A 26,130-nucleotide genomic window follows, 5' to 3' on the forward strand; every position below is an offset into this window, starting at 1 on the left:
AGGAGAGAAAAATGGAAGGTTGAGGGGTGGACTGTTTCGAGAGAAAGAAAAATATTCGCACGCGTGCACAAGCACAACGAATGTAACGGGTGGGATGGAGGCTGGCAGCGCTTTCCGGTGAGTTTGTTCGCCTCTTCATTTATTTTATCTTGCTCTTTCGCTTCCCTTTTCTTCTGCTCCATTAGTGTGTGTTCTTGAAAGAAAATGTTTGATTTGGTTAGAAAACAAGGACAAAACGTCTTAAGAAATTGAAAATACCAGGGTAAATGCTTGGAAAAAAATGTAACTCGCGTTGCATACATTTAGGCGTTCTCGCATGATGAAACCCCTACTTTTCGGTTTTGCATTACAATCTGATTCCTTTGCTGCCTGCACAACTACCGAAATTTGTTTACAATTATCACCCCCTCAAACACATGCTACCCCTAAAGTTATGCTATCGGTGTGTCATGAAACGCTTAATAATAGCTTTTCTCAATCTAAATTCAGGCCGCTTCGCTAGGGTCAACGGAAACCAAGGTTGAGCATGGGAACAAACTGAGTGAAGACGGGGTGGGACGAAGTCCAAAAACTCCCAAGAAAAGGTCACGCGTTTTCCTTTTTCTCCTTCACGCCATGGCACTCGCACACGCTTGCTCTTGTGTGTATTAACATACGTCAGTTATTTATTTACCCTTTTCGCAAGGGTTTGCCACTGCGTGCGTGTGTGTTCGGGAGTGTTTGTTTTTGCACATTTAAGGAGCAGGGATGTGTGTCCACGAAAAATCTGAGAAAACTCAGTTTTCTTAACAAAACCTGCTGCCAATGGTAGCAGGACATTAAGGTTAGGATGCGAGCCAAGTCATAAATACGTTTGAATGTTGCCTTTTCTTATCTTGCAAGACAAACACCGCCCGTATGCACGTATCGCGCAAGCAGTACATATTGTTGACATATCTGGTAAGGGAGTTGTGTGTTTTGAGTCCTTTTCGGCGAAGCGAAGTTCTTTAGGAACCATTATCCGAGGATCGAGCGTATCTTTGCAAGGGGTTTTGCCAGGATCTTGGATCTTCCCTTTGTTGGTTGAGTAATGACTTTTGAGCAGGTTTTTGAGACGTTTGATCGTCACAGTATGGGTTCGTGCGTTTGCTCTTGTATCAGGATTTGTTTGTCCCCGTAATTTAATGACCAGAGCATTCGTAGCTCCAAAACTTCCTGCTAGATGTCTGCATTGTTTGCATCTAGATAGGGAGCGAAGAAGGCAAGATGCAGTATCTGGGGTGCGCGTTTTGATGCCTAATGATGCAGGGCGCTGCCGTAAGGGATCTGACATACCACACCAATCCCCGCCATTAAAACCTTGAACCTTGGCTCTGGGGACGACCGATGGGAAAGGAAAACTCTTTTCCAAAACCAAAGTGACCGTACCACACGGTTGGTGGCAGACCATTATTGCCCCCTCCCGAAAGCGAATAATCATTGGTTTTTGGTCTTGGAAATCTTGTCCGGAATGCTTGTTACGGCACAACAACACCCGAACAGATCGGTGAGTGGAAGTGCCGCTGACGGAACGGGATGGGACGGACAATGCAAACTTTGTCGTACCAGGTTTGGCGTTTTGGGGAAACTGCTGACGAACGAGAATCCATGCACATATAGGTTGTCCTTCGGGACGTTCTGGACAATATTTTCTTGCACTGCTACTATCGCTCTCTTTCCCTCTTTCTCTCTCTCTCTCTCGCTTTCTCTTTCTCTAGTTGTACACAGGACAAAACTTTCCCAAAACAGTCTCGGGGCAATTGCAAAATGGGAAAGTTTTGCCTTATTTCAGTGTTCGTTTCTCTTCTTGTGGTTTGCCACGCGGCTTGACCATATTGTAAAACCGTATGTATCGATTACCGGACGGCTTCTCGGCAGGATGTGCCGGACGCGGGCGAATGCTGAAACCTGGCAACAAGTTTGTCTTTAAAGAGGATTATTTATTAGGGGAGAGCACTTTTTTTTCGGTACATTCGGTGCAAACGCTAAGAAGCCACAGCCACTTTGGTGCGTTTTGCATACATGTGCGCTATAAAATATTCATACGTAATGTCAGCACGCTCTGTGTGTGTAAGAGAGAGAGAGAGAGAGAGAGAGAGAGAGAGAGAGAGAGAGAGAGAGAGAGAGAGAGAGAGTGTTTAAAGGTTTGGAGTTTGATAATCCTGAAAACATATCCTTTCGTTGGCAAATAATTGCCGGCTTTCGCCTGGTGAAATTGCTACCTCGCTTTTTATTCGCTTTCCGTTTGAAGTCTTGAAAAATTCTCAAATCTTTTCTCGAATTGTTTTAGCCATGTGAATAATCAAGACTAACTCTGCATGTTAAATCTGTTGTTCAGAAATAGTAATTTATGGTACAACCCGTTAAAAATTTGAATGAAAACACCTCGAAATTTGCTTAAATTTAATGCTTTCTATAAGACCATTGATGGATGAAATATATACGATTTAGAAGACGCTAAGATGGATCCTCTTTACCATCCATGAGACCTTTTTCCCAAGAGACTTTGTTTTCCAACAAACGTTATCGTCCATGTGATCTCGTCGTCCAAAGATCCTCTCTGTTCAAAGAATCTCTTTGTATAAGAGGCACCTGCATCCGATAAACTTTCAACGAAGACATTTTATCATTATTAGATAAGAATAAAATTAGCAAGGCAGGTTTTAGGAAATCCTTAATTACACCACGGGTGCACTAAAGATTGTAAACGCCACTGGGAAGGTCTTAGAAATATATAAAAGTCCATTTCTACTTACAAATCTCTCCTTAGAATGTTCCTCGTCAAAGAAAACTCTTTGTATAAGAGACCTCTTCATCCAAGAATCTCTGGTCTGCTAAGGCACTTTATCATTATCAGCTTAAAGCCTTCCAAGGGGTCTGGATGATTAAAATAAGTCAGGCAGGTCATGGGAAGTCCTTACCTGCGCCACTGGTGAACTGAAGCCTTGGACTGAAGACACGCCATTGGGAAGTCCTGAGATGAATTCTTACTCCACTAAGACTTAAAAATCCACTCTCTTTTTACTAAACGACTTCGTTTTCCAATCAACGTTATTGTCCATGTGACCTGGCCGTCAAACGATGCGTCCCATCCAAGAAAACTCTGTATACAAGAAGCCTTTGCGTGGAAGGAACTCTCGTCTACCAGCACACTTTCTCATCCTCAGATAATCGCCGTGTAAAGAGGCCTGGATGATTGAAGTTTTTGAAATTTTGGAATGTTACCTTTGTCCTGGGTGCGCTGACATGGCACTGGGTAGTCTTGAGAACGATTCAAGTCTTCTAAAAGTCCTCGCCTACTTAGAGACCTCAACGCCTTTGTGCGTGAAAGGTGCTTACAATCCAAGGTAATTCTTTCTTCAAGATATCTCCTCATCCAAGGAACTCTCGTCTACCAAGAGACTTTATCGTACAGAGAAAATGATATCATCGTCCAAAGGGGTTTGTATGATTGAAATTAACCAAGCAGGTTTTGGGAAGTTTGCCACGAGTGCACTGAAGCCTTGACACACCACTGGGTTTACTCTATTAATTACTCCTATAATCTGATACATACAAGCTTAAAGATCTATGAGACTGAAAATATGTCTCATTAATTTATTACACGAATTACACGTCAAAAACAAGAAGTTTGATTAACCTCTAACCAAGCAAATGTTTGAATGTGCTTTTGTAGCTTACTTAGTTATAATCTTACATTATCTCACCAAAAAATTTATAACTTTGATGCGAATTTTCAACTGCACGATAGCGTCCCAAGGTAGCTAATTTGATAAGATTTAGCAGGCCACGCAAATTTTAGCCCCCGCAAACGCAACTCCCGTTCCGGTTGCGCCATAAAATAATACCGATGGCTTAAGAAAACGTTATATTGCTATAAATCTAGTTATCTTCCCAGCCTGTCCCAGAATCCGTCCAGCTGGAGAAGTGCGCGAGTTCACGGTCGGGCGTACGCAGAAAGAGGCTGCGTTCGATGTTATCTTTCGCCTTGTTGGGACGCTTTAAATGGTTTTCATCCACCGAAATTTCTACGCACCGTACGCACCGTTCAAAAACAGTTGGTGACGGGAAGATTTGCACGTGGTGTTTTAAATAATTTTCGGAAAAAACAGACAAACAGCTGGCTAAGCGAGGGCCAGCGTCAGGTTGTTGCCACGGTTGTTCTATCTCTGCTTTGTTGTGGTGGTAGTTGCTGGCGCTACGAGTGGTTGCAACCGATGCCGCTCTGATGAGCTTCTACGTCACAAGCTGGCTTTTGAGCTTTTGTTTGCTGAGTACTTTGCAAGAGTAGGGGAAAGGGAGAATTGATACAACATAAGCTACAGTTGCTGAAATGGCGAAACAATTGCCACAATCCTATCGATCCCGTAACTGAGCCAAAGAAGAGTAAAAAAAAAAGAACAGCAACTTTACAACCACTTTAACCGTACCGTATGCCCAACCTACTCCGCGATAAGGGAAGGTCTCGGAACCTGTCCAAACTCCTCATACCAGGAACTCCTCTGCACTGGTGCCGCTGGTGGAATATAACCGGTTTCGGTCGGCTAATTGAATGGGAAGCTGTGGATGGTGAGTGTGTTTTTTTGTTGTTGTTGTCCAGCGTACGCACTTGCTGTAGGTCCGGAACATGGCAAACTCCCGGCCTCTCTACGTCAGCATAGTAACGCGGACCAGCAGCAGCGGGAGAGTGAAAAGCGGAGGCTTAAAAAATGCACCAAACCAGCGAGCTCTTAAGCGTTTTCGATGGGTAATATTTTACCCGTGCACCGGCAATACCGGGCCCGGCTTTTCGCTTTTCGAAGCGCACAGAGAGTCGTACAAATCGCGTGTCAAAAGGTTTGAGCGCATTAATTGCAGTTCGTGTATTGATGAGCTGTGTACACTTGTACAAACACCGGGCCACAACGCGATTGTTAATTAATTACACCGTACACAGGATGGGCCTTTACAGCGTGGATTGTGCTTTATGGAGTCAAATATATATTTTTTTAAACCGTATCCTCTTCTTACACCTGCACAAGAGCGAGTAGAGAATTGGAGCAAAAATGTGTGACAATAAACCGGAAGTTAAAAATAGAACAATCAAACATGACATTCGCCTGATGTGTCCTCCAGTGGTACACGCCATTAAGAACTAATTTGCGCACACATTAGGAAGCTTAAATGATCTGCCTACAGTTATGCAATTAACCTGGAGTGCTGGTCGTTGAGGTTACGCGAGATAAGCAAGCGAGAAAAAAGAGCTCTGCGTGTTGATAACCTTGGCATGTACATCTACACGAGCCTTCCGAAGCATCGTTTGCATGCAGAAAAACGCACACCTTGAGATAGAGCCTGCGAATGGGTCAGGACCGTATATCAAGTTATTTGCAATTTCAATAAATTCCTTGCAGACTTCCTCATCGCCATTTAATGTTGATTGATTTTAGTGGTGGCACTAGCACTATTCTTGGTGTTCCTGCCGCACGTTGTCAGCAAGCTCATTGGTTCGATTTATCACGCACCCTGTGTGCAGTTTGTGTAAACGCCCCGATTATTATAACTATTATCGGATCTCTCTAGAATCGATACAAAAAGCCATGCAAACGAACCAGCCGACGGCTTCGGGAAGCCTCGGGATGTCTCCGGCCGGTTCAAAGTTCAATGTCAGTTGGGATGCCTCTTGCATGCTGATGGTGTCCGCTTTTGGGGATGGACCCTAATAAGGCTTCCGTTGCTGCTCTTGGCCGTAGCGTCCCTGGAATGTCTAACTTACATTGCGCGAAACGATGGCGAAAGAATCCTTCCGTAGTACTTGCGATTGGTGAGATAAATGGGCTCCTTTACATGACTTGCCGGTATGCTTTTTTTTTTTTGCACAGTGACTTAGCTCTACCGAGACGGGAAACGATTCTCGCGTCACATCTCGTTGACTCGCCAATTGTACGAATCGGGATCTTCTGGATAAAGCAGGTTGGGCAAGTTTTATGCGTTGCAGGCTTATCGCTTCCTTCTACGCGCATTTCGCGTACTTGTAATGGTCAGTACCGTACGGATGAGGAAGGTTTCGGGAGGACTCACGCCGGGGGTGGACGAGAAGGAAGAAGTATGTGCGAAATAGAACCCGGACTGCAGACCGGCGGCTTGCCTAGATATATACAGGTGAACGTACCGGAGATCGAGAGTTCAGAAAGCGCTCGGCGCTCTAGACGTGCGGATCACGCGGAACGCAGTCGAGGAAGTCTCGGAAGTTCCTTGCAGTACCAACACAGGCTCGGTAAGTGTTTCCACCATGGTTTGCCGTAACAGAGACGCGCATCGCTTTCCGGTGTGCCGCGAAGTCTCTGGGTCTGATGACAAAAAAAAAAAAAACGGGCAAACGAAAGTAAAACGAGCGCGCACGCGACACGCGACGAAAGAGAAATTAAACAGCACCGGCTTCTTTGTTCCCGGTGGGAAGACCGTCCGTCGAAAGTGTCGCCACATTGGTTCGGTTTCGTTTGCCTACTGTGTCACAACAAAATCTCTACCGCCGTTGCCGGCCCTGGGGATCGTGCGGTGAAAGATCTCGCCACGTCCATCCGGAGCGATGAAAACCTGTTAGCATTTTTGGTGCGGGTTTTGTGTTGTTGTTTCGGGCGACAGTTTTCGAGGACTGGCAGTAAGGTTGGAAGAACTGAGACAAATGTACGGTGGTAGGGGCAAAGGTGGCAGGGACAGTCAGAGAAAGTGATAAAGATAAAATGGGGAGAAACAACAACCAAATAAAACAAGCGGTGTCTGTCCGGACGACAATGAACTACGATCGCCGAGCCGCACAGACACACAAGCGAAGGAACGCGGAAGGTAACGGCTACAACAAAATAAAGGTTGGATGTCCAGCACCCATCACGCCTGGCGCTGGCCAGACTGGGGGGAGCTTCCGAGCATTCCAGTTGACTGTTGCGAGTCAGTGGCGTAACGTTGCGTTCTAGAGTGTGTACGGTGGGGCGGGTGTAGGTGATTTGAACCGACAGTTCTTGGCACGTGCCGTCGAGCTGAGCCATCTGTAGAAGACGCGGAAAACAATAGCCAACAGACAGGTGCGTAACACAAGATAAGAGGTGTTGCGATGCAACCATACACCGGATCGTGTAGCACAGGTGAGCCTGGCGGTGAAGATCAAGTTCACGGGTACGACCCTCACTCATAAAAAAAAAAAACGTTGAAGGTGAAGGTGTTAATCGAAAGATAACTGCACGAAAGTGTGTCACCGTGCCCTGTTGAGTTCCCGGCCACAACTCGCTACAATTGCGTTGCGTGTGTGTGTGTGTGTGTGAGAGTATGTACGAGTTTATGTTTATTTGCTACAAGTTTATCGCCCCCCAAACCACAACAAGACAACAATCGTTGGACAAGCACAACACAGAAAATGTCCAGATTTTGGAAGACTCCAAAGAATAAAAAAAAAAGCAAGCACCACCGCAATGTGTGCCATTTAATGTCGTTCAGATAAAAGGCGGCAGTCCCGCATGCGTGCATGCGTCTGCAAGAGAAAGTGGACACATTCGGGAAGTGGACTCCGGAGTGTGTGTGTGCGTGTGTGTGGATAAAGATCCAACAGCATCCGATCAAACATTGACGACGCACAATACAGCAGAGCAAACCTCGCAAAGACTACAATCAAAAAGCATCCACCAAAGTGATGATCCCGCAAAGTTTGCGAACGTGCTAAATAACTGACCCCCACCTCGAAAGCAGGTTTTCGGATCAGTGGTGAAGATCTAAGATCTTAGAAGGGCGTCAAGGTTTTCTGACGTACGAATAGAAATGGGAGAAAGTTATAGGCACGGGATATCGAGAATGCGCTACTACACGGTAACGAGGGATGCTCCGGTGGTGAAGACGACATCAGCGCCGGTTTTCACACGGCAGGCCCAGAGATTCAATCCCTTTCAATATTTCCCAAGCAGTCAACAAGTCTAGTTAAGCCATTCGTAGGCCGGCATGATCTAGCAGGTCGTTCAGCTGAGCAGAAGAAAAGGATGAAGATTTTTAATGGCCAGTAGAGCATCCCTCCAACAAAAAGAAAAAAAAAAGGTGTCAAATACGAATTCTTCACCAAAAATACGAAACCCTTACCGGCGGGAAGGACACCGAAATTGCTAGAACTCGGTTTGGGAATATGTTGTGATGCTTCTATTACTGTCTCGAACTGTCTAAAAGATACGTACGAATATTGTACAAACAAAGCTCTCAACCTATCACTCGCCCAACACGCGAAAACAATATGTCGCCTTGTTCTAGTTCTTGTTTTGGCGAACGAACGCGTACGAAGCGGGCGCTAAATACGTGCGCGCCCGTGTGTGTTTGTTGATACAGTTGCGGGCTCCCGAAACAGTGTCAACCTGTGTCACAGAAACGTGCCAAACTCGATCGATATGATTCATTTATTGATACCGATCCGGTTGCGTATCCCGAGGACAGTACAGTATTTTTGGAAGGTAATGACCGACCAAACAATGCGATTGATTAAACGCAAAGTGGTAGCAGGGGATGTTAGCAAATGTTCGTTTGCCAATGGCTTCCCCTTTAAAATGGGCGTTTGCTGCGTTCTGGACCACCATTCACAGTTTCGGAACCGGTCCGGGGAATTGGTTCTTTAGCAACGGTTAGTGATTACGCGATCATTACGTGATTGCGACAGCTTCTGGGGTGAGCTGTTTAGCTGTCGCGAAGGTTGCTATTCTTAGCGATAGCTAGATTTAGCCGTGTTTAGCATTATCCTCAAACTCAAACGATATATCTCTGCTCTGGAGAATAATAATTGTAATAAGAGGACCTTAGCTAATAGTTTTTATTTTCAATCTTTTTACGGACGTGTGTGTGTGTCCCTTTCTTTCGCAGATATACTGATCGTCGTTTGTCGTGACTCGATTCATTTGGTTTGTCGGTGATTAGCATCACAAGTCGAACCAGTTGACGCGGATACAGGCGGAACGCATATAGAGCAGCACAGCACAGTGAGCCGTATATGTAAAAGGAAAGGAATAAGTATCCTTCCTGTCAGAATAGTGAACAGTGTCAAGCATAAAGTGTTGAAAGGTTCGGAAAACTCGTGTTTTAGACGTAGATTACTGGTGAGGATACGGTAGTACGTCTAGTACGCGACACACTGCAATTGAAAAACAATAAGCCAGTGAACTGGCTACCAGGTGAGAAATTCTCACACACACATACACACAATCAAACGTACATAAAGTGTCAGCCTGCAGCTGGTAGGAGTTGTCGCGTTATACCTCAGGAGCATCGCCTCACCAAACCTAGCTAGGGATGAAATCCTTTACGAATTGGAGGTAAGTAAAAGGGAAGTCCGGAGAAGTATGTCCGTTATGTGCTTTCCCACATGCAGTGGTAGTGTGTGCTAGAAGGCTGCAAGGGAAGTGTGTGTGTGTTTGTGTGTGTCTTTGCGGATAAACGATGGCTGCCCGGGGGTTTGAGGCGTTGAGCTCCAGACGAGGACTCCAAACGTTCTGGTGGCACAATGTCAAACACCAGCAAAAAAAAACACCCACTTCCTTCACATCCTTTCTTAGCACTTACTACTCTGTACACATGCAAACTGACACACACACACACACACCCACAACAGTTGGACATGGGTGGATTTGATTTGGCGCCGGTTAGCAGAATTTTTGCATAAATCAACGGTGCGCTTACGGGATTCGCCCAACAGCCAACACTAACATCGTTTCGTTTTTGTTTTATTTTCTTTGCATCTTGTGCACTGCCACCACCACCACTACCACCACCACCATCGTCATTTACTACCCCAAAAATAAGGGAGGAATTTTTCATTTTTCCCGTCACACATGTCGCACGGTGGATGCCGTTCGGGTTGGCCGTGTTGCTCGTTGCCGCACTAGCAGCACCGGTCGGTTCCGCACCGTTCGATTTCGGATTCGACTCGGTAAGTACAGAGAAAAAGGGGAACGAAATATTGAGGGGTGGGAGGAGGAGGAGGAGGAGAAGTGGAGGGGAGGGGAAAGTTTAAACATACAATAGATTTTGGTTTTGGGCGAACTTTATGATGGGTTTGGCAAGTAACAAATAAATAGTGGCTTGGCCGGTTGGTCATTACTAAAGATTTTTCTCGGACTGTTTAACAGCGTTGTTACGCTTCTCATGAAGGTCCTTTAGCTATCAAAACTGCAATGTCACTGGCTTTTATGATAGTCCTATAGCTGATTGTCAAAAAAAAAAAAACGTTACTTTTATTAAACTTTTGTAATGTAATGCAATTATGTATGAGATCTTGTTGTTTTTGGTATGTGTTTTGAAGCTTTAGGGCTAACATTTTGATAGCTTTCGATACTAATTGATATGCCTGATTGGAATTCATAGGAATTAAAAGGGCGAAATAATTATTTGATTTAAGAAAGGGATATCAAGGATCAATTGATGCATTGTTATAAGGTTCTTCTTGGCTTAACGTCTTCTAAGGTCACGCCATTCAATGGCTCACTAGACTTACCGATACCATGTAGTTGGATAGGCAGTCCTCACCAAGGGAGACGGTCCCGATGGGATTTGAACCTCGGTCCTGCCGTGTAAAGTCCGGCGTCGCTGTAACCAACACCACCCGGCCACTCCAACGGTTATGTAATACAAATACGAAGTTCATAGCAATACGCTGTGCCTATATCCAATTACGCCTATATACTGCCTCATCGTAATCTGCAGATTTTCCGCCTTCAAATCCCTCATTCCTGTTAAGCGATCGAATCTGGATCCGTCTAAGTAACGAAGTCACGCCTGCCGTTGAACGGATTACGAATCTTGCTAATACTGCGTAGTTGGATAGTCAATCCCCATTAACGAGTATCGGTCCGGGTGAGATTAGAACTCCGGCCCTTTCGTGTGAAGATCGGCACCGTTGTCGCTACAACCAGCGAACCACCCCACCGATCCCTGACGAGTATAATGCGCTATGTGATGGTGCGACCCAAAAAAACCCTCGAGAGCACGGCAAAGATAAATTCGTCAGTTTTGGAGAGCAACATCCAGAGTCTAGCTGAGATGCCTCGGAGATGTATGCGAATATCGGGACATTGATTATCTCGTATAGTGGCAGGTGTTGTGGAAATGTGCAAATTCCTCTGGCATCAGCCATCCAATTTTTTGTCGATGTTGTATTTTAGTTTAGTTAGATAGTTGAAGTTTTGAAAGTCCTCGTAGATCCTGGTAAATGAAATGATGAGTTTTATTGATAACTTGCCAGTAATGACTGTGTTATTACTCACAGCCAACGGATCGTATGTCCTATAACTATCCTTTAATGGGACGTTTGCCTTCCATGAGATTACTCTTCCGATCGAAACGCTTCGAACAAAATCAACCCCAGAAAGCTATGCAATCCGCCCAATCTTTTTAACACCTCTCGGGAAGCGTTAAAGCGTTTTGCGATATGGTGCGGACGCAAAGTGGACCTACCCTGTCTGAAATGGAGCATAGTATTGCCAGTTTGTTTAAACAATATATTAAATTTTTATTCTCAAACTAGAAGCACCAAGGGCAGCAGTTGTAGTTACTGCACTGAACAGACATTGGACAGGAATTTCGCCCCTAGTTGTCATCTGCCACAGGGCCAGCAAGGATAAACGAGTTGAAAAAAAGGTTACAGAAAGATGTACATCTTTTTTGTATTGTGAATCGTTTCATGTTTAGGAGGAGTAACGAGTTCCTTCTTACCGTTTCGGTACGAAAAAAAAATCCGGCAAAGAATTGCTTTACTGTATTAAGAACTTGTAGTGCTTTTTCGCTGCTTCTGCTTCCTCTTGTTGCCGTAATTTTCTCGACGAATGTACATATCTGTTTATGTTAGTCGCGTGCGTTGGCCATGGTAAAAACGGATACACTGCATTCGTATTTCATTTTATGTCTTTCACCCGGGCACCGCACCTTCGCTCGGGGGTGTTTCTTTCTTCACTCAAGCCTTCAACTACCCATTTCCTTCCAGTGAAAGAAGGATTGTGTTTTGGGGTGTTTTATGCTTTTTTTCCTGCCGGTTTGCTGAGTGCCAGTGTTGTTTTGCTTTACATTCTTTCGGCAATTTTGCATTCAATGCGGCACACACACACACACACCATGGCACTCACCCCAACCCATATGCAACACTACACAATTCGCCTCCGGAAGCAACAGCATCCACGGCGAAAGCACCACAACGCATCACATCAAAAGCACCCTGCTTGGGGACGAAGCGGTGAAGCTGTTGAAGGATAATCTGGCGCAGGATTCGGTGAAGGTGGGATAGCGAACACGGGGAAAAACAATATGAAATTTTCTTAAACCGGATTGCGCCACGGACATGCTGCGAGGAAGACAGATTGAAATGGGAGGGGTGGGGTGTTTTGGTGGTGGAGTTTTCTCAAGAACTGCACCTGCTGTCGTGCTTTTGCAGAAGCAGCAGCAACATCAACGAGCGGGGAAAAGAAGCAAAAACAAAAAAAAAAAAAAAGGCCAAAGCAAAACGGACAGATCCCAGCATACCAGGCCCTGGGTACCAGGTGGAATGTAATAAAGTTAGGTAACTTATTGAATATGTTTGCATGATTGATTCTCGAGTGGCTTTATTGGACAGGTTACTCTATGAAGTGTTGTTGTTGGGTGGGGAGACGGTGGAGGAGCAGCTAAGAGGACGATTTTGTGCAGGTAGATGAGCAAACGATGAGATGAATGGCCAGCGAATGGTTCTGTGTTGTGTGTGTGGTTCGCCCGCAACGTTCTTGTATGTGCCGAGTGCAAGAGTACGGGATTAGCTGGAATGGCATCCTAAGTGGATTGATGAAACCATACGAATGGTGGAACAGATGATTTGGGTTCCTTGTGTGTGTGTGTATGTTGTGTCTGTGGCAGGAGAGCCCGATGCAATCAACCAACGTTGAATCGAGTGGTTGTAAAGTGTAGATTGATCGCTAGAAGAATAGCTCCGGTGCAGTGTTGAGGAGGTTATTATTACGGCAAATATAGTTTTTGCATTTTATTTTAATAAAAAAATGGGCTTAGTTTCAATGTAAAAATGGATATTGTTACAAAAAGTTGGCTATAAAGGATGAATCGAGCATTGAATTGCATAGTGTTAGGCGCTATACACTAATGCGAGTTGTTTTAGCTACCTTCCCAATTGAATCATTTATGAATGATAATATAAAACCAATGTGACCTTTATTATGTTTTTATGATTGCTGCTGTAGTTAAAGAAACATTTTGTACAAGTTACATGACATTTGTTCACATAACCTATAAAAATCTGGCTAAAGAGTAATATAGGCCTTCAAGCTGCACGCAGCAAAACTCACATGCAAGCTCTACAGTCGTTTGTGAACATGGCTGAGTAGGACAAATTGAAAATATTAAAACTATTGGTTTATAAAATATAAAAAATCTTATTTTTACTAGTTTTAATAAAATTTTATTAATTCAATCAACTTTCTACTCAAATCATGTTTAAAAATTAATTTATTCCGTATATTGAGCCATTGAAATTAAAAACTGTGACTCACTATAGAATTATATCAATTACAGTATGAACAGTCGGTTCGGTTCTAGCATCGGAGCGTCTTAGCTAACGATAAAATCTGGTATTAGTAAACGAAGAAGTCTAAAAAGATTTTAATAATCCATTGAATAAGCTTGATCGCTTTCGGTTTTGAATCCTCATTAGATACAGTGTCATTGCTGACGAGCACTGTACTGGTTTGTTAAATGAGAGATCCAGATCATCCTGACGAAGTCTAGAATTTTACATTAAGACCTCACAAGACTGTTTCTCCGTTCTATGGGATCAAGATCTTATGTGATACGCTCTCTCTCTCTCTCTCTCTCTCTCTCTCTCTCTCTCTCTCTCTCTCTCTCTTCTCTCTCTCTCTCTCTCTCTGGACAAAGTGCAAAATCCAACTATACAACTACGTGCTACTAGCAAGTCGCATAAGCTATTCGATATCTGACAGGACCTATTTCCAATACGTTACTAAACGAATTAGGAGAGGAAGCGTAGGAAAACGGGACGGTTCGGAGATAAGCAGTGACAGTAAAGTCGGTCTAGACACAGCAGAACCTGAATTCAAAAGCGGTTCTGAATCGTTTCCCCGTAATCAGGACTTATGATTCACTCACGAAGTATCAATAAGTTTCGAAAGCCATTCGAAGGCTGGCATGAAAAAAAAAGAAAGTAAGCAAGAAATTAGTTCGAAAAATATAATTTTTATTGCCAAACTAAAGGCGCTTTAATGGTTCTATTTGAATGAAGGTTTTAAAACGCATCTAAATGTATATAATTCAATTGTATAATTGTTTCTATGTACTGATATAATCAATTCCTTTCATTTCCTATTTCGCGCTACGGATAGTGTAGTTTGGGTCAAGACTAATGGACAATTGTTGCGACTTTGATACTTGGTACCGAGCAAGAAAACCGCTTACCGGTGTGACGGAAACGGAACGGAAATTGAACGATTTATTCACTTCTCCCAACCTGCAACCGTTCCCCGTGCCCAATAATGTGCGAGTGTTAATTTGATTGGTGCCTAGCCTTAAAAGACAGCGCTCGTTTCTTGTGCTTGCAGGGAGCAAAAACCAGAGCGCAAGAAAATGAGGACAATAATTCTTCATTTTACAAACTATTGTAATGGAAGGTTGACACCTGATTTTCTTCTTAGGGGCCCTCGCACGCCCGTCCCCCAAATAGCCAATCCATAATTTCGATGAAATTCCACCAGCTTCAGGATTGTCTTTTCGATTTTCGTGTTCGCTTTCTGCCTGTTTGTTGTTGCAAGGCACCGGCAGGACTAATGCTCAATGCATCTCAAGAGGACTCAACAGGTTTCCGAGATTGAATTTGTTCTGTAGAAGTGAGGAAAAGAGACTAAATCAAGAAAATAAAAAAACAAACGACCCAAACACAGGAAGAAAACTCCTGGCGTGTGCGGTGAGAAATGGCTTCGTGTCGAATCTTGAATCATTGCCATCTCTCATCATTTCCACCGTGACTACTTCTCGGGAGCTTTTCATACGCTACCGGAGTGTGGGAATTGGAGGAACGAAAATGTCATTTCCTCCGGCAATTCTTACCACTAACGGGAATGGGGTGGGGAGAGCATAAAGGAAGAATGAGGGAAGGGGAAGGGAAGCAAAGGGACATATCCCCTTATTCTTGGACGTCAGCACACAGCTGGGCGATTATTTTCTATTTCCTTTCCATCCGTGTTGCACCCAGCGCACCCATCCGCACCCATACACACACACACACAAGTAGCCATAACTCCGGTCCATTTTTGCTCCCAGGACCGGGGCAGAATTTCCCGTGAAGATGTTCTTTCTATTAGCCGCCTGGGGCGGTGAACCGTAGCAATGCTTACGCTTCATCTCAGCAGCATTTTTCAAACGGCTCCGGGCACTCTTGGCTCGCGCCGCTTCGGACACCAATTCCGCCGGTAGCCGAAAGGTGCAACCAAGAATCTAAGATAATATTGTCCATTGTCATCCTAATATATCATTTAGTGTGAACGATGGCAAGAAGCAGCGGCAGCTGTAGCTGTTGCGGGTTTGTGGCGTTGTGGGAAATTGCGAGAAAGCAGAAGGACTAAATCCTCGCGCTAGACGCTGGGTGCGCGCTGCTGTCTCATAAATTCGCGAAGTTTTCTCCAGCAAATCCCTTTCCCGGCCGTGTCGTTCCTCGTCGTGTCGCCGCGGGCGAGTATGAAGAAAGACGTGCGGCACTAAAGGGATAATCTTTTACTGTGTGTGTTTGTGTGTTTTTATTTTTCCTTTGTACTGTTGCTTCTTTGGTTATTTTCGCTGCTCACCGTTGGTGATGGTGCGCTTGTGTAAAGCGGTTCATATAATAATCCGTTTATTATTAAAACGGCGATGGACAAAAGAGTTGTCCGATCATCGCTTACTTCCACGTGGGATTTTAGTGCGAACGGTGCCACCCGCGGTAGGGGAGGCGGATGTGGGAAAAGTTCTGGGACGATTCCGATAGATGGTATTATTTCCGGCTGTTGTTGTTAGGTTATGTTTTGCATTCTTATGGATTATAGTGATTGCAGTCTATTAGTTAGAGTTATGTCGATGGTTAAAATAATGTTTATTGAAGTAGTTGACATTGTATCGGTAATATACAACAAGTAAGAAAAAGAAGACTAAAAATAGTTTTAAATGAGCTGTCAACTTTGACGCGCTAAATGTTAAACACAAAATGCGCCTAAAGCTATGCAAAGTAGGGAATAATTGAGCAAAGTTGTTAATCTATGAGTTTTTATACGGCACATTTTTTTTCCTCTTCATTCTTTGCCAGTAGCAGGAAATATGGAATCAGAAATTCTCAAGCAATGTGTCAAAACAATCTAAAACTATATCAACATAACATTTTTTTCGAACTTTTACATACTCGTACCAGCAGGTGTTGCAAAGAGAGTTGTATCGGATATTGAATTAGAATTTACCGAAGAAGTAGAGAGAGAGAGAGAGAGAGAGAGAGAGAGAGAGAAAGCAAGGTTGGTTGAAAAAACCAAAAAAGGGTCTTCGGTTGCCTGTCTTAAACTTAAGCCAGAAATCAAGCCCCTAAAGCTATGCAATCTTTAATTCAAGTAGGTGTATTTTCGTTTAGTTTTTCATTGTCATTTATTTTTCTTGTTATTATCCGTTCGTTATATATTAATTTCTTCGTACTACGCCTACCGGAACACGCCTTCAGTTATGCAATGTGCTGTGCAAAACTTTGACTTGATTTACTACCGATTTATCTGACTTTGGATACATTTTTAGAGGTGAAGTAATGTGAAGAGGTGTTAGAAAAATGCATTGAAGTGTATTAGCTCAAAATTCAAAACTAATCTCAAACATTAAACAGCAAAACGAGAACAGAAAAGATAAATGTTTACATTAACGATTGTTTTTTATTTTTTTCCCAATTTCTGTTTCAGAACTTCTCATCAGACTCGATGACGGATTTTAGCGCACGGCAGGATGATTTACTTCCATTTTTGAGTAAGTAACATTCACCGGTGGTAAGCTTTACCATCAAAAAGAATTATCAATAGGGTGGGGGAAAAAAAGTGATGGCGACTTCCGTCGTCCGTATGCGTGGCTTCACACCGCCACCGGCAAACTCTTCCCGGTGATGGAAAACGAATTAACATTCCGACATGAAACCACATCTTACTCGTTACTTTTAGCTATGTTTGCTTGCTGTTGGCAGTATGCTCACCGCCCGCACTGTAGGAATGTCAGGGCCGTGTCAGTGTAGTGTTTTCGCTGTGGTACCATATCTTCGCATTCATCTCCTGCACGGATTGGAAAGGAAAAAGGAAAAAAAAACCCGGAAAGGGGTTTCTCTGTTGCGAGAGTGGATTTTATGAATTTTTATTTCCATCCATCGTTTCCGTCGATGTGACCGAGATGTGTTTCGTTAGCAGTTTATAGCACAAGCTCACATACATGCGTCAGGATTCGTCAGAATCGACTGAACTCGCATACAAATGTGTGGGAAAACGGGAAATTAGGATTACTACAGACGAAAAGTCCCGAATAACGCAGACGAAAAGTCGTTTGATGCTCGACGGTCTACGCTCTGGGGCTGTTTTTTTTTGTGTCTGTGTGTGTGTGTACAGAATTTTATTTAACTCGTGTTACATTAAGGATTAAAACGGTCCGCTCAACCTCCGTGTCGTAAAGTGGTCGCCATTTGTCGCATAGAGGAGCAGCTCTTGGTGGCAGCCGGATGGCATTATTTTATTTATTTTCGCTCACTGCGTGTGTATGTGTGCTTGTGTAAGGAGCTTTCGCCGGCGAATGATTGCTTGTTAAATTCTTTCGCATGACCGCATTGATCTGTTACCGTTTCGAGCGGTTCGCTCGTTAATTTTCGGACCCGGCGAATGATAAAACATGACGGATGCTGTCCGCGCGGGAATGTGGATTGGGTTCGCGTCCAGCACGACCCCAGCTGTGACAGTGTTGTGTTTAACGAGAAGCGATTATGTCTCGAGTCAGATCTCATCATCGCTTACGGTTCATTGTGAAACCGGGAACATTTGCATCATAATTAAGTGCACCAAAAAATGTCGGTTGTTCTTGGAGACTATATTAAGCGCGAAAAGGTCTTCGTTACTAGTTTTGGTTAATCGACCGGGATACTGCCATCGTTGCTCGTAAAAATACAAACGAACCAATGGTAAAAAGGGAAACCGTAGAAAAGATCCTAAAAAAGCTGTTTAAGTAGAAAAAACGACCTATGTTGCATACATTTAGGCGTCGCTTAAAGTGTACCGTTTTCGGCGGTTCGGCGCAGCGGCGAGGATAATATTCTTCCAAAAAAAAAATCTGATAAGAAATATAGTTAAACGAAGCAAACCATTTAGTTAGATGAGCAAGAATGGGAAATAAGGTCAAACACATACACATACTGTGCTGGATCGAAGACGCTCGGCGTTGAGATTAGATCGGATTGGTGGGTGGGTGTGTGGCTATCTGTTTGCAGGAGTGAGAACGTGAGAGGAATACCTCTAAGAGGTGTAAGAGGATGTAGCGCTTGTTTCATACTCGTGCCGGCAGTCTCCAAGTCCTGGCAGGCTGGTTGGGGAAAGGAGGTGGAATGGGTGGAGTGTTTTGTTCTTTTTATTGCGCCACTCATCGCTATTTCATCGTGCCGTTTTTCGTTTCGGAAGCACATGTATGAGATGTTTGGCCGTCCGGCGATTATACTTAGCTGGCAGACATTGGAAGCGCATGGAGCGTTCGTTCGTTGCCCCTTTCTTTGGTGGCCCCCATCCCGCACGGTGTAGTCACCGGAAGATGCAAGTGAAAATTGCTTCAGCACTTCCGCAGGTAGCGCTGGCACATGATGGACTGGCTAGGCGTAGCGCGTCTTTCGGCAGCAAAGCGGACAGACGGACGGCACTCCTTCTGGTAGAAGGACCATAATACGAGACCAGACCTCGCACCACTTTTTGCCTCCCCCTTCCCTCCAACTTCTTTCGGTTTGTGCCATTAGTGCCCGGTAGTGTGTACGGGGGTTTCCCGGGGTGCAGACAATATTCCCCGAGTGTACGTTGGGCGTGGCAGATTAATCATACCGCCGAGAGTAATATTTTTGATTTATTAAATTCAAATGAAGCCAGCCGTAAATTGTAGCGCAAACAAATAGATTACCGAGGGTTTTTTTGTCGTTTGTGGAAGGGAAAACGTAAGCGAGAAGGAAAGGGAGCGGAGGGAGTGTTCCACTCAACTCGTTGCTCGTACAAAAGGTGGTACGGTTTTTGGGGACGAGTTGGTTTCGATCATAAAAGAATAGGCGTTTTATACGTTTTTTTTTAAATATTTGCAGCACTCGCACTCCATCTATCGAGGTTAAAGGGGTTAGCAAATCTGCGTTCCGGGTGTTTGATATTAGGTGGGAAAATGGTGAAGCACAAAATTATGATGAACCAAGAATCACGTGCAGGAAGCATCTATCAAACCACCATCAGCGTGTGTGGGTGCGATGTAGCGAAAAAATAGAGTTCCACCCAGTGCGTAATACGCTGTTCAAAGGGTTTTCCGTGAAGCGTTTTGTGCCTCCTGCGAAACCGGTCCGCAAAAGTGGTTGCGTTTTGCAGCAATTCTGGCGCATCTTTGGCCCACGCAGTTACCACGCTTGCATGAAGATTCATAACTCTCCATTTTTTTTTTCCTGCTCTTCTGTTTCTCTTCACCCTCAGTTGCAAATCCGATATTGCTGACCCGTGTACGAAACGGTGCTTGTTGTTAACTGCTACCCTGCAATCAATCACTGCCGCACCTGTGTGGAAGGTGCTCGTTTTCTTTGTCCTGACCACTTCTATCAAAGTATTTACGTCTTTGGATACGGGTAACGGTCAGGTATGTCTGGAATGTGCAGATTTGATATTGCTTATTAGCTGCAGGATGGAGGGATATTCATCCATGTTGAGTTCTTACCATTGGCACAGTTCGATCGTTAGAAAATTTCTTGAATTTTCTTCTTTCATAATTACGGACGGAATGCGAGGAAAGCCTAAAAAAAGACATATTGCATACATTTAGGCGTACATATAAGTAATTCCCAATCGATTGCGTCTGGAAAAGAATATGCAAGATCTTACAGAACCAAGCAAAGCTATTAGATAATATTATTTTGTGATGGTTTAAACGGGTGATTATGGGGAAAATGTTTTAAGAAAATTAATCTAGAAAATGAAGATCAATCATTAAAATAGATTCTGAGTAAAAGACACGAGAAGGCTCCACTTCTCTCACAAGTTTTAAATGTTGCTCAATGTGGTTTAATTTTTATTTGTTGGAAAACCCCTCCTTATAGTTTTCGGCAAAAAAGTCGAGGAGCTGCTTAAGCTCAATTTTCAACTAGTTTTCATTAACTACAATCGAAAACACTATGCATCCTAGACGAAACGTACTGTGCTTTGCATTGATTTAGGTGATTTTCGTATACAGACGAAAAAAGTCGTTTGAGGGGGTGGTGGGAAGAGAAAGTCTAGGGGCTTCTTGAGACTATTTTCGGGTGATGATGAAAGGAACTGAAGGAAGGGAGTGTTGTAGCAGGTCGCATCTAATAATGTACGCCACCCAAAACCGTTGCTTATGTCTGGATGGGAGGAAGAAGTCTCATAGCAATGCAATATTTCATCAGTTTCGTCTCGTTCTTGTTCTGGTTCTGCCCATCGAGAGCCAAAAAGGAAGAAAAACAAAATGATTAAAAAAAATCCCGTGAGTGTAACGTGCCGTTAAATACATGTTTTTGCATCGTGCATCGAGCACCAGAATCACCACGTTTCCTCCTGTGGTATGGAAATAATCGAAATAAACAAAAAAAAAAGCCTCTCGTACATACTTAAAAAACAAAGAGATTGCCCAGTAAACAAATCTCACAGCCTAACATCGGTTAAGATTTTTTTTCAATCTCTTTCTCACTCTGTATATAATTTGCCGCAACGGACGGGCGGAAAGTTTGATGACCGTTGCGAGCAAAAACAAGTTTCCTTCGTTTGTGCAACTGGCACCGCGATCCAGTGGATGTAGACAAAAAAAAAAAAAACAAAACGGCCGATCCGCCTAGTAGCCGTACATATAGACTACGAGGCTTTTGTGAAGCACACTGTTGTGTACCGTTGCTGGTGGAGTTGCAGAGTAAATGATGGCGCAACTTGCATCCAGCGTACCTATCCACACGGAAGCGAAAACAACGTAAAAAGGAAGCCCCAAACTGGTCAAGCGATATTGAACTGTCGATTGTAAAGCTGGTCCGGTTCGCTCCGGTTGTGGGTGGGAGCGTGCATTTTGGTTTTGCTTTTTTTTTTTTGGTGTGTGCTCCCATTCTACAGCAGCAGCACGCGAATGGATTGTTCGCATTGTTTTTAACCTGCACTGGATGGGGCTGGACAGGCATAACTTTACAGCAGCGTACAACCACCGATCCCCCCCCCCCCCCCCCAAATAGAGAAAGGCACATAAATTTTATCATCATTCCTCTATAGCCCCCACGGGGTGTGCAAGTTTTGTCGAAGAGAGTAGCGAAGCGTTTGTCTTTTGTGTTTGTTTATTTTTCGTTTTTCCATCCTCGCGTTTTTGCACTGTTTCGATTATCCTCAAGCAGACGGTACATATTGCAGACAAGAGCATGCTGGGGTTTGCAATAAGAGCGGGGTAACTCATTACTCTCACAGGACGTTTCACCATTTTCGTCCGGTGGGTCAGCTATTTTATTCGGTACACGCTTTTCGTGGAGTTCTTATCGTGTGGAGGCTGAAGTGATGAGTTTCCGTATCGCATCATCATCTGTCACGCGGGTCAATAACAACAACGATGACGCAAAAAGGGAGAAAAATGATACACCAGATACACAAACGCTTCAACTGTCAGATCTGTGTGACATGGGAGTATGTTTGTTTTAGTGTTTTTAGTTTCATTTCTCTCTGTCGTTTGTCAAACATCAGCTGTCAGGTGTGCGGGCAGTGGGCGAAGTGCAGTGAGGAGTGGGCGAAGTGAGTCGTAACAGGTGTGCAAGCTATTTAATTGCTCAGTAATTACAGGTAATTGAATAAAATTAACAAAATGTAAGCAATAGGAGAAGGCATCTTGGTGCATCGGAATCGGATGTTGGAGAGTTGTGGGTCGCATTCTGGTACCTAGCTATCTTGAAGTTTAGGCAGGAAACCTTATATCGTGTGGCTAATTTTAGGAATAGTATTGCATATTGCATGCTGCAAACACTTATTCACTTGGAGATGAAGATTGTCACTTGATTATGAGAAGATCGTAGGACGAAGATTAAATAGGACTCCTAGCATCCCAATGCTCGTTCTGTAGGCATATGTTTGCAGCCACATACCTGTAAATGATCTTAGCATAATGTGGTGATCTGGAGGTCCAATAGTTCACGAACGCGATAATCCTAGCTAGGCGGATCTTCCTGGATCGCCTTGACTGCTTGCTGTTGTTGGTTAGGGCTTAACATTTCTATGCGCCATGTCAAGTAGCTTGATCAGTAAGAGAGATCCACATGCACAATTGGCACGTATCTATATAAAAGTTCGAAATTCTACTACTGATTCTCCAATAACCAAGTGCATGGAATAGAGCTAGAAATTTTTGTTTAGTACCACATAAAAACGTATGGCAAAAACTGATTTTTTTCTAAGGAAATAATTTTAAATTCCAAGTATTAGGCGTCTCCATCCAACATTTATAGCTAATAATAAAAGTTGTGCAGCTCAAAATACTGTAACTCACATGCTAATTAGATAACACCTGTTAAATTTTTATATTTGTCTTTTGATGTGTAGATTTACTAGAAAATAGATCCTTTAATTTTGATTTGTATTATAATTTACCCAAAATAATTTTAACCAAATTTTAAATCGTAATGGCCCACAGTGCGCTTATAGAGAATGAGTCTCTTTGCTTTCCACCGCCATTGTTCTGTTGTGCTATACACTCTGCCATTACAACAAGAACAACTGCTGTTGATGTGAAAAAAAATGCCTGTGAGTGTATCCCTGTTTGTTTGCTCTTGTTTTATTTCACAATACTCGTGAGTTTAATTTGAGGCCCAGTTTATAGTTTCGCCGATGCCGTGTGTTGAGAATGCTTTAAGGCTCACCGGACGGTTGTGATCTCGCGGGCGGTCGTACACAGTATTCAATATTCAAATCCATCATATGATAGTGCTTTCTGGCTACCAATCGAACGGCAATTTAATGACCGATATGTATAGGACGGAGGTGTATCACTTCCATTTCGCCGCATCAGTTTTGTTTTTAATTTTGTGCTTGCTGTTTTATCCCTTTTTCATTTGTTTTTCATTTTTGTTTGTTTCATTTCTAGCCGCGGATCAGGATGATCTGCTAGCGAATCGTCTCGGTACCGTCATCGGTGCATTTGGCAACACACTCTCCCAGCTACTGTTCGGCACGAATGACGTCAGTACGGATGTAACGTTTTGGTGTGCAACGACGTAAGTAGCCGTAAAATTTCTTTCTGTATTTCGCTTTCAGGGCCTAACGTTTTATCTCTCTATCCATCTCTTTCTCTCTCTCTCTCTCTCTCTCTCTCTCTCTGTCTCGTATCGCAGTAATCGGCCCGAGTACGTCCAGGCGTACGTAGACGATCCACGCATCACGCAGAAGCTGGATCCCTCGAAACCGATCGTCTTTCTTACGCACGGCTGGACGGACAATGTGAACCGGACCTGGGTGAAGCAAACCGTCGCCGACTACGTACGGCTGATCGGTGGCAACATCTGTGCGGTTGACTGGAGCCCGCTAGCGCTGGTCGAGTACAATTTGGCCGCCCGCAACACACCGAAGGTGGGCCGGTTTTTGGGCAAGTTTGTGCAGTTCCTGCTGACGAAGGGTTTCAGCATCAATCAGGTAACGCTCGTCGGCCACAGCATGGGCGCACACATATCCGGCATTGCGGGTGCGTATCTCGGTGGGCAGGTTCCTAGTGTGATTGGGCTCGATCCGGCCGGACCGGCGTTTACGAAACCGATCCCGGTGTCGACGGATCGGCGGCTCGACCGAACGGATGGCCGGTTCGTGCAAGCGATCCACACGGACAAAAACATTATTGGCACTACGATGAACTTGGGGCACGAAGATTACTACGCGAACAGTGGTGCGAGTCCGCAGCCGGGATGCGAATTTCCACTGGTGAACAACGATACCACCAAATCGTACCGTAAGCAAAGAAAGACAGCGCCGAGAAGAGAGGAGATAATTAATTTGGGCTTTCTCTTGCTTTATTTTTGCTTCTCCATTTTTCTCCTTCGCAATCACAAAAAAAAAACTAGTCCAATTCATCTGCAGTCACTTTAAAGCCGTCGAATACTTCCGCGCATCGCTGGATCGGCAGAACATTTTCGAAGGAACGGCCTGCTCCTCCTACTATAATTACAAGCGGAACGACTGTTCCGCCGGTACCAAAGATGACTTCGGTCTATTCAATAAGTAAGTGTGCGCCTAGTTTTATGCAATTTCGTGTTTTTGTTTTCATTTTAAATATTCGTTTACTCTCTTTCTTTGCTTTCATTTGAACAGCAAAACAGCGTCCGGTTCCTTATTTATTGCAATCGACAAAACTGTCTACCCGTACGCAAGGACAGTAGCTAGGAATGCAGGAAAATAAATCCGCTAGCTGTGTGCAAGTAATGGATTAGTTTTATGTCTTTAAGAAATTGCTACATAATATCACACAGATTAATTTTTAGTTTTGTAAATCGTGCCCAAAGGTATGCAATAAGCAGAGCAAAGAGAGATTTTAAAAAGCTCCCGAATTCAAACGATTAAAATTTTGAAGTTTGTAGGAGAAAATGGTTTCTTTTTCAACTTCCATCCTAGCGGCACTATTATCGGAAGCTTCCAGTAAATTGGCATCCTCCTTTTCCGGATAGCTGGTACGATTGGTCACGTTACCAAAGCACCTTCCCTTTTCCTCTCCCTTCCAAATACCTCTTAATCACCCGAAAACGTCTTCCAACCAGTCAATCTGTGCGGTAATTAATTCAATAATTAATTAGCCGGAAAATTAGTGGTCTGATCGTCTGTTGATTTGCTCGCTGTCTCGCCTTCGACAAAAAGGTAAGACGAGTTTTTGGCGGTAGTCCTCCCCTGCCCGGAGTTTGACATCCGGCAAATGAAGGCTGCAAGTCAAAGTTTATGCCTGCGAGATAATGGCTGCGCTGGTTGACGGTGGTTGAACGGGGGTGACGAATGAACTGGAAAATTTGACCATCATCATCGGCGAGCAATCGGCCCGTAGCGTGAGGTAGCTAATGCTCTCGCTGCTTAGCGAGCGAGCAGAACAAAAACAGACCCGGAAACTCGGCGTTTGTGGTTTTCAACGGGAGCCGTGTTTTTCGGTGTTGGTGTCGATTTTACAAAACACTGTTCGCGGGTGGTGTCAGAAAGGGTTAGAGGGGGGTACGAAGACTGTGTGTGTGTGTGCATAAATACTGAAACAGACGCGAGCGAAAGTTCGGATGACGTGTTGGGCGGTGGTTGGGTTGATGTATCCAGGGAAATTGTATCCTTATCCTGTACTGGTATGAGCCTTACTTCCTTCACTCAGCCGCTCGCGTGTGTGTGTGTGGTTTGGTGAAGATTCAATTAAAGGAATGATTAATAATTAACAGCGTCTAATAAGCTGGGCACATTCTATGGCGGCGCTAATGGATCGGACGTTCGGATCGATTCACGGCAAGACATATTGCGCTCGTCACGATGATGTTGCTAATAATGAGGAAGGTGCTGATGAGGCAATAATGCGATTGATAATCATAATGATTTGCGCTGGCAGTCGTGATCACTACGAAACTAAATAAAATAGCGTTCTTAAATTCTTCTTTAAATTGTACCTCTAAAAGGATGCAATAATGTAAAAAAGTAACAAAAGTGCATACTTTCAGGCGCAACTGAAATATGAGCCTTTTTTTCTCATAACATGTTAAGGATCACACTGAAGAGCCGTCGAGCTCGAATGTTAATAAATAAATTTTAAGAATCATCCCTCAACGAGTAAAAATGTACAACCAAAGCATATCCACGGTGCGTAGAATTATCTGCAAACATGAAACAA

General features: G+C 43.9%; 4 protein-coding genes across 5 annotated transcripts in view; 3 read left to right on the top strand and 1 right to left on the bottom strand.

The window, feature by feature from the left end:
- Window positions 1-8,806, top strand: part of LOC126561545 (probable 60S ribosomal protein L37-A) — a 450,882-nt gene extending 442,076 nt beyond the window's left edge. Inside the window, exon 4 of the mRNA XM_050217805.1 lies at window positions 8,797-8,806. Coding sequence (XP_050073762.1) covers window positions 8,797-8,800 — 4 coding nt within the window. The 3' untranslated portion in view covers window positions 8,801-8,806. The remainder of the gene's footprint in view (window positions 1-8,796) is intronic.
- Window positions 1-26,130, top strand: part of LOC126561695 (cecropin-B) — a 328,190-nt gene that overhangs the window by 209,279 nt on the left and 92,781 nt on the right. The window lies entirely within an intron of this gene.
- The window catches only part of LOC126560212 (protein gurken-like), a 473,091-nt gene that overhangs the window by 137,809 nt on the left and 309,152 nt on the right, over window positions 1-26,130 (bottom strand). The window lies entirely within an intron of this gene.
- LOC126563197 (phospholipase A1) lies at window positions 9,635-24,696 on the top strand. The gene is made up of 7 exons (XM_050219826.1): window positions 9,635-9,658; window positions 9,713-9,946; window positions 16,965-17,028; window positions 23,380-23,509; window positions 23,627-24,234; window positions 24,347-24,503; window positions 24,594-24,696. The coding sequence occupies exons 1-7, from the start codon at window positions 9,635-9,637 to the stop codon at window positions 24,679-24,681; spliced, it is 1,305 nt and encodes a 434-aa protein (XP_050075783.1). The 3' UTR covers window positions 24,682-24,696.

Source organism: Anopheles maculipalpis, chromosome X (genome assembly GCF_943734695.1).
Source record: "Anopheles maculipalpis chromosome X, idAnoMacuDA_375_x, whole genome shotgun sequence".
Taxonomy (NCBI): domain Eukaryota; kingdom Metazoa; phylum Arthropoda; class Insecta; order Diptera; family Culicidae; genus Anopheles; species Anopheles maculipalpis.

Coding starts and splice junctions, on each gene's coding strand:
- LOC126563197 (XM_050219826.1), top strand. CDS start 9,635: ATGGGTGGATTTGATTTGGCGCCG. Junction 17,029..23,379: donor TGATTTACTTCCATTTTTGA/GTAAGTAACATT, acceptor TTTCATTTCTAG/CCGCGGATCAGGATGATCTG. Junction 24,235..24,346: donor CGATACCACCAAATCGTACC/GTAAGCAAAGAA, acceptor AAAAAAAACTAG/TCCAATTCATCTGCAGTCAC.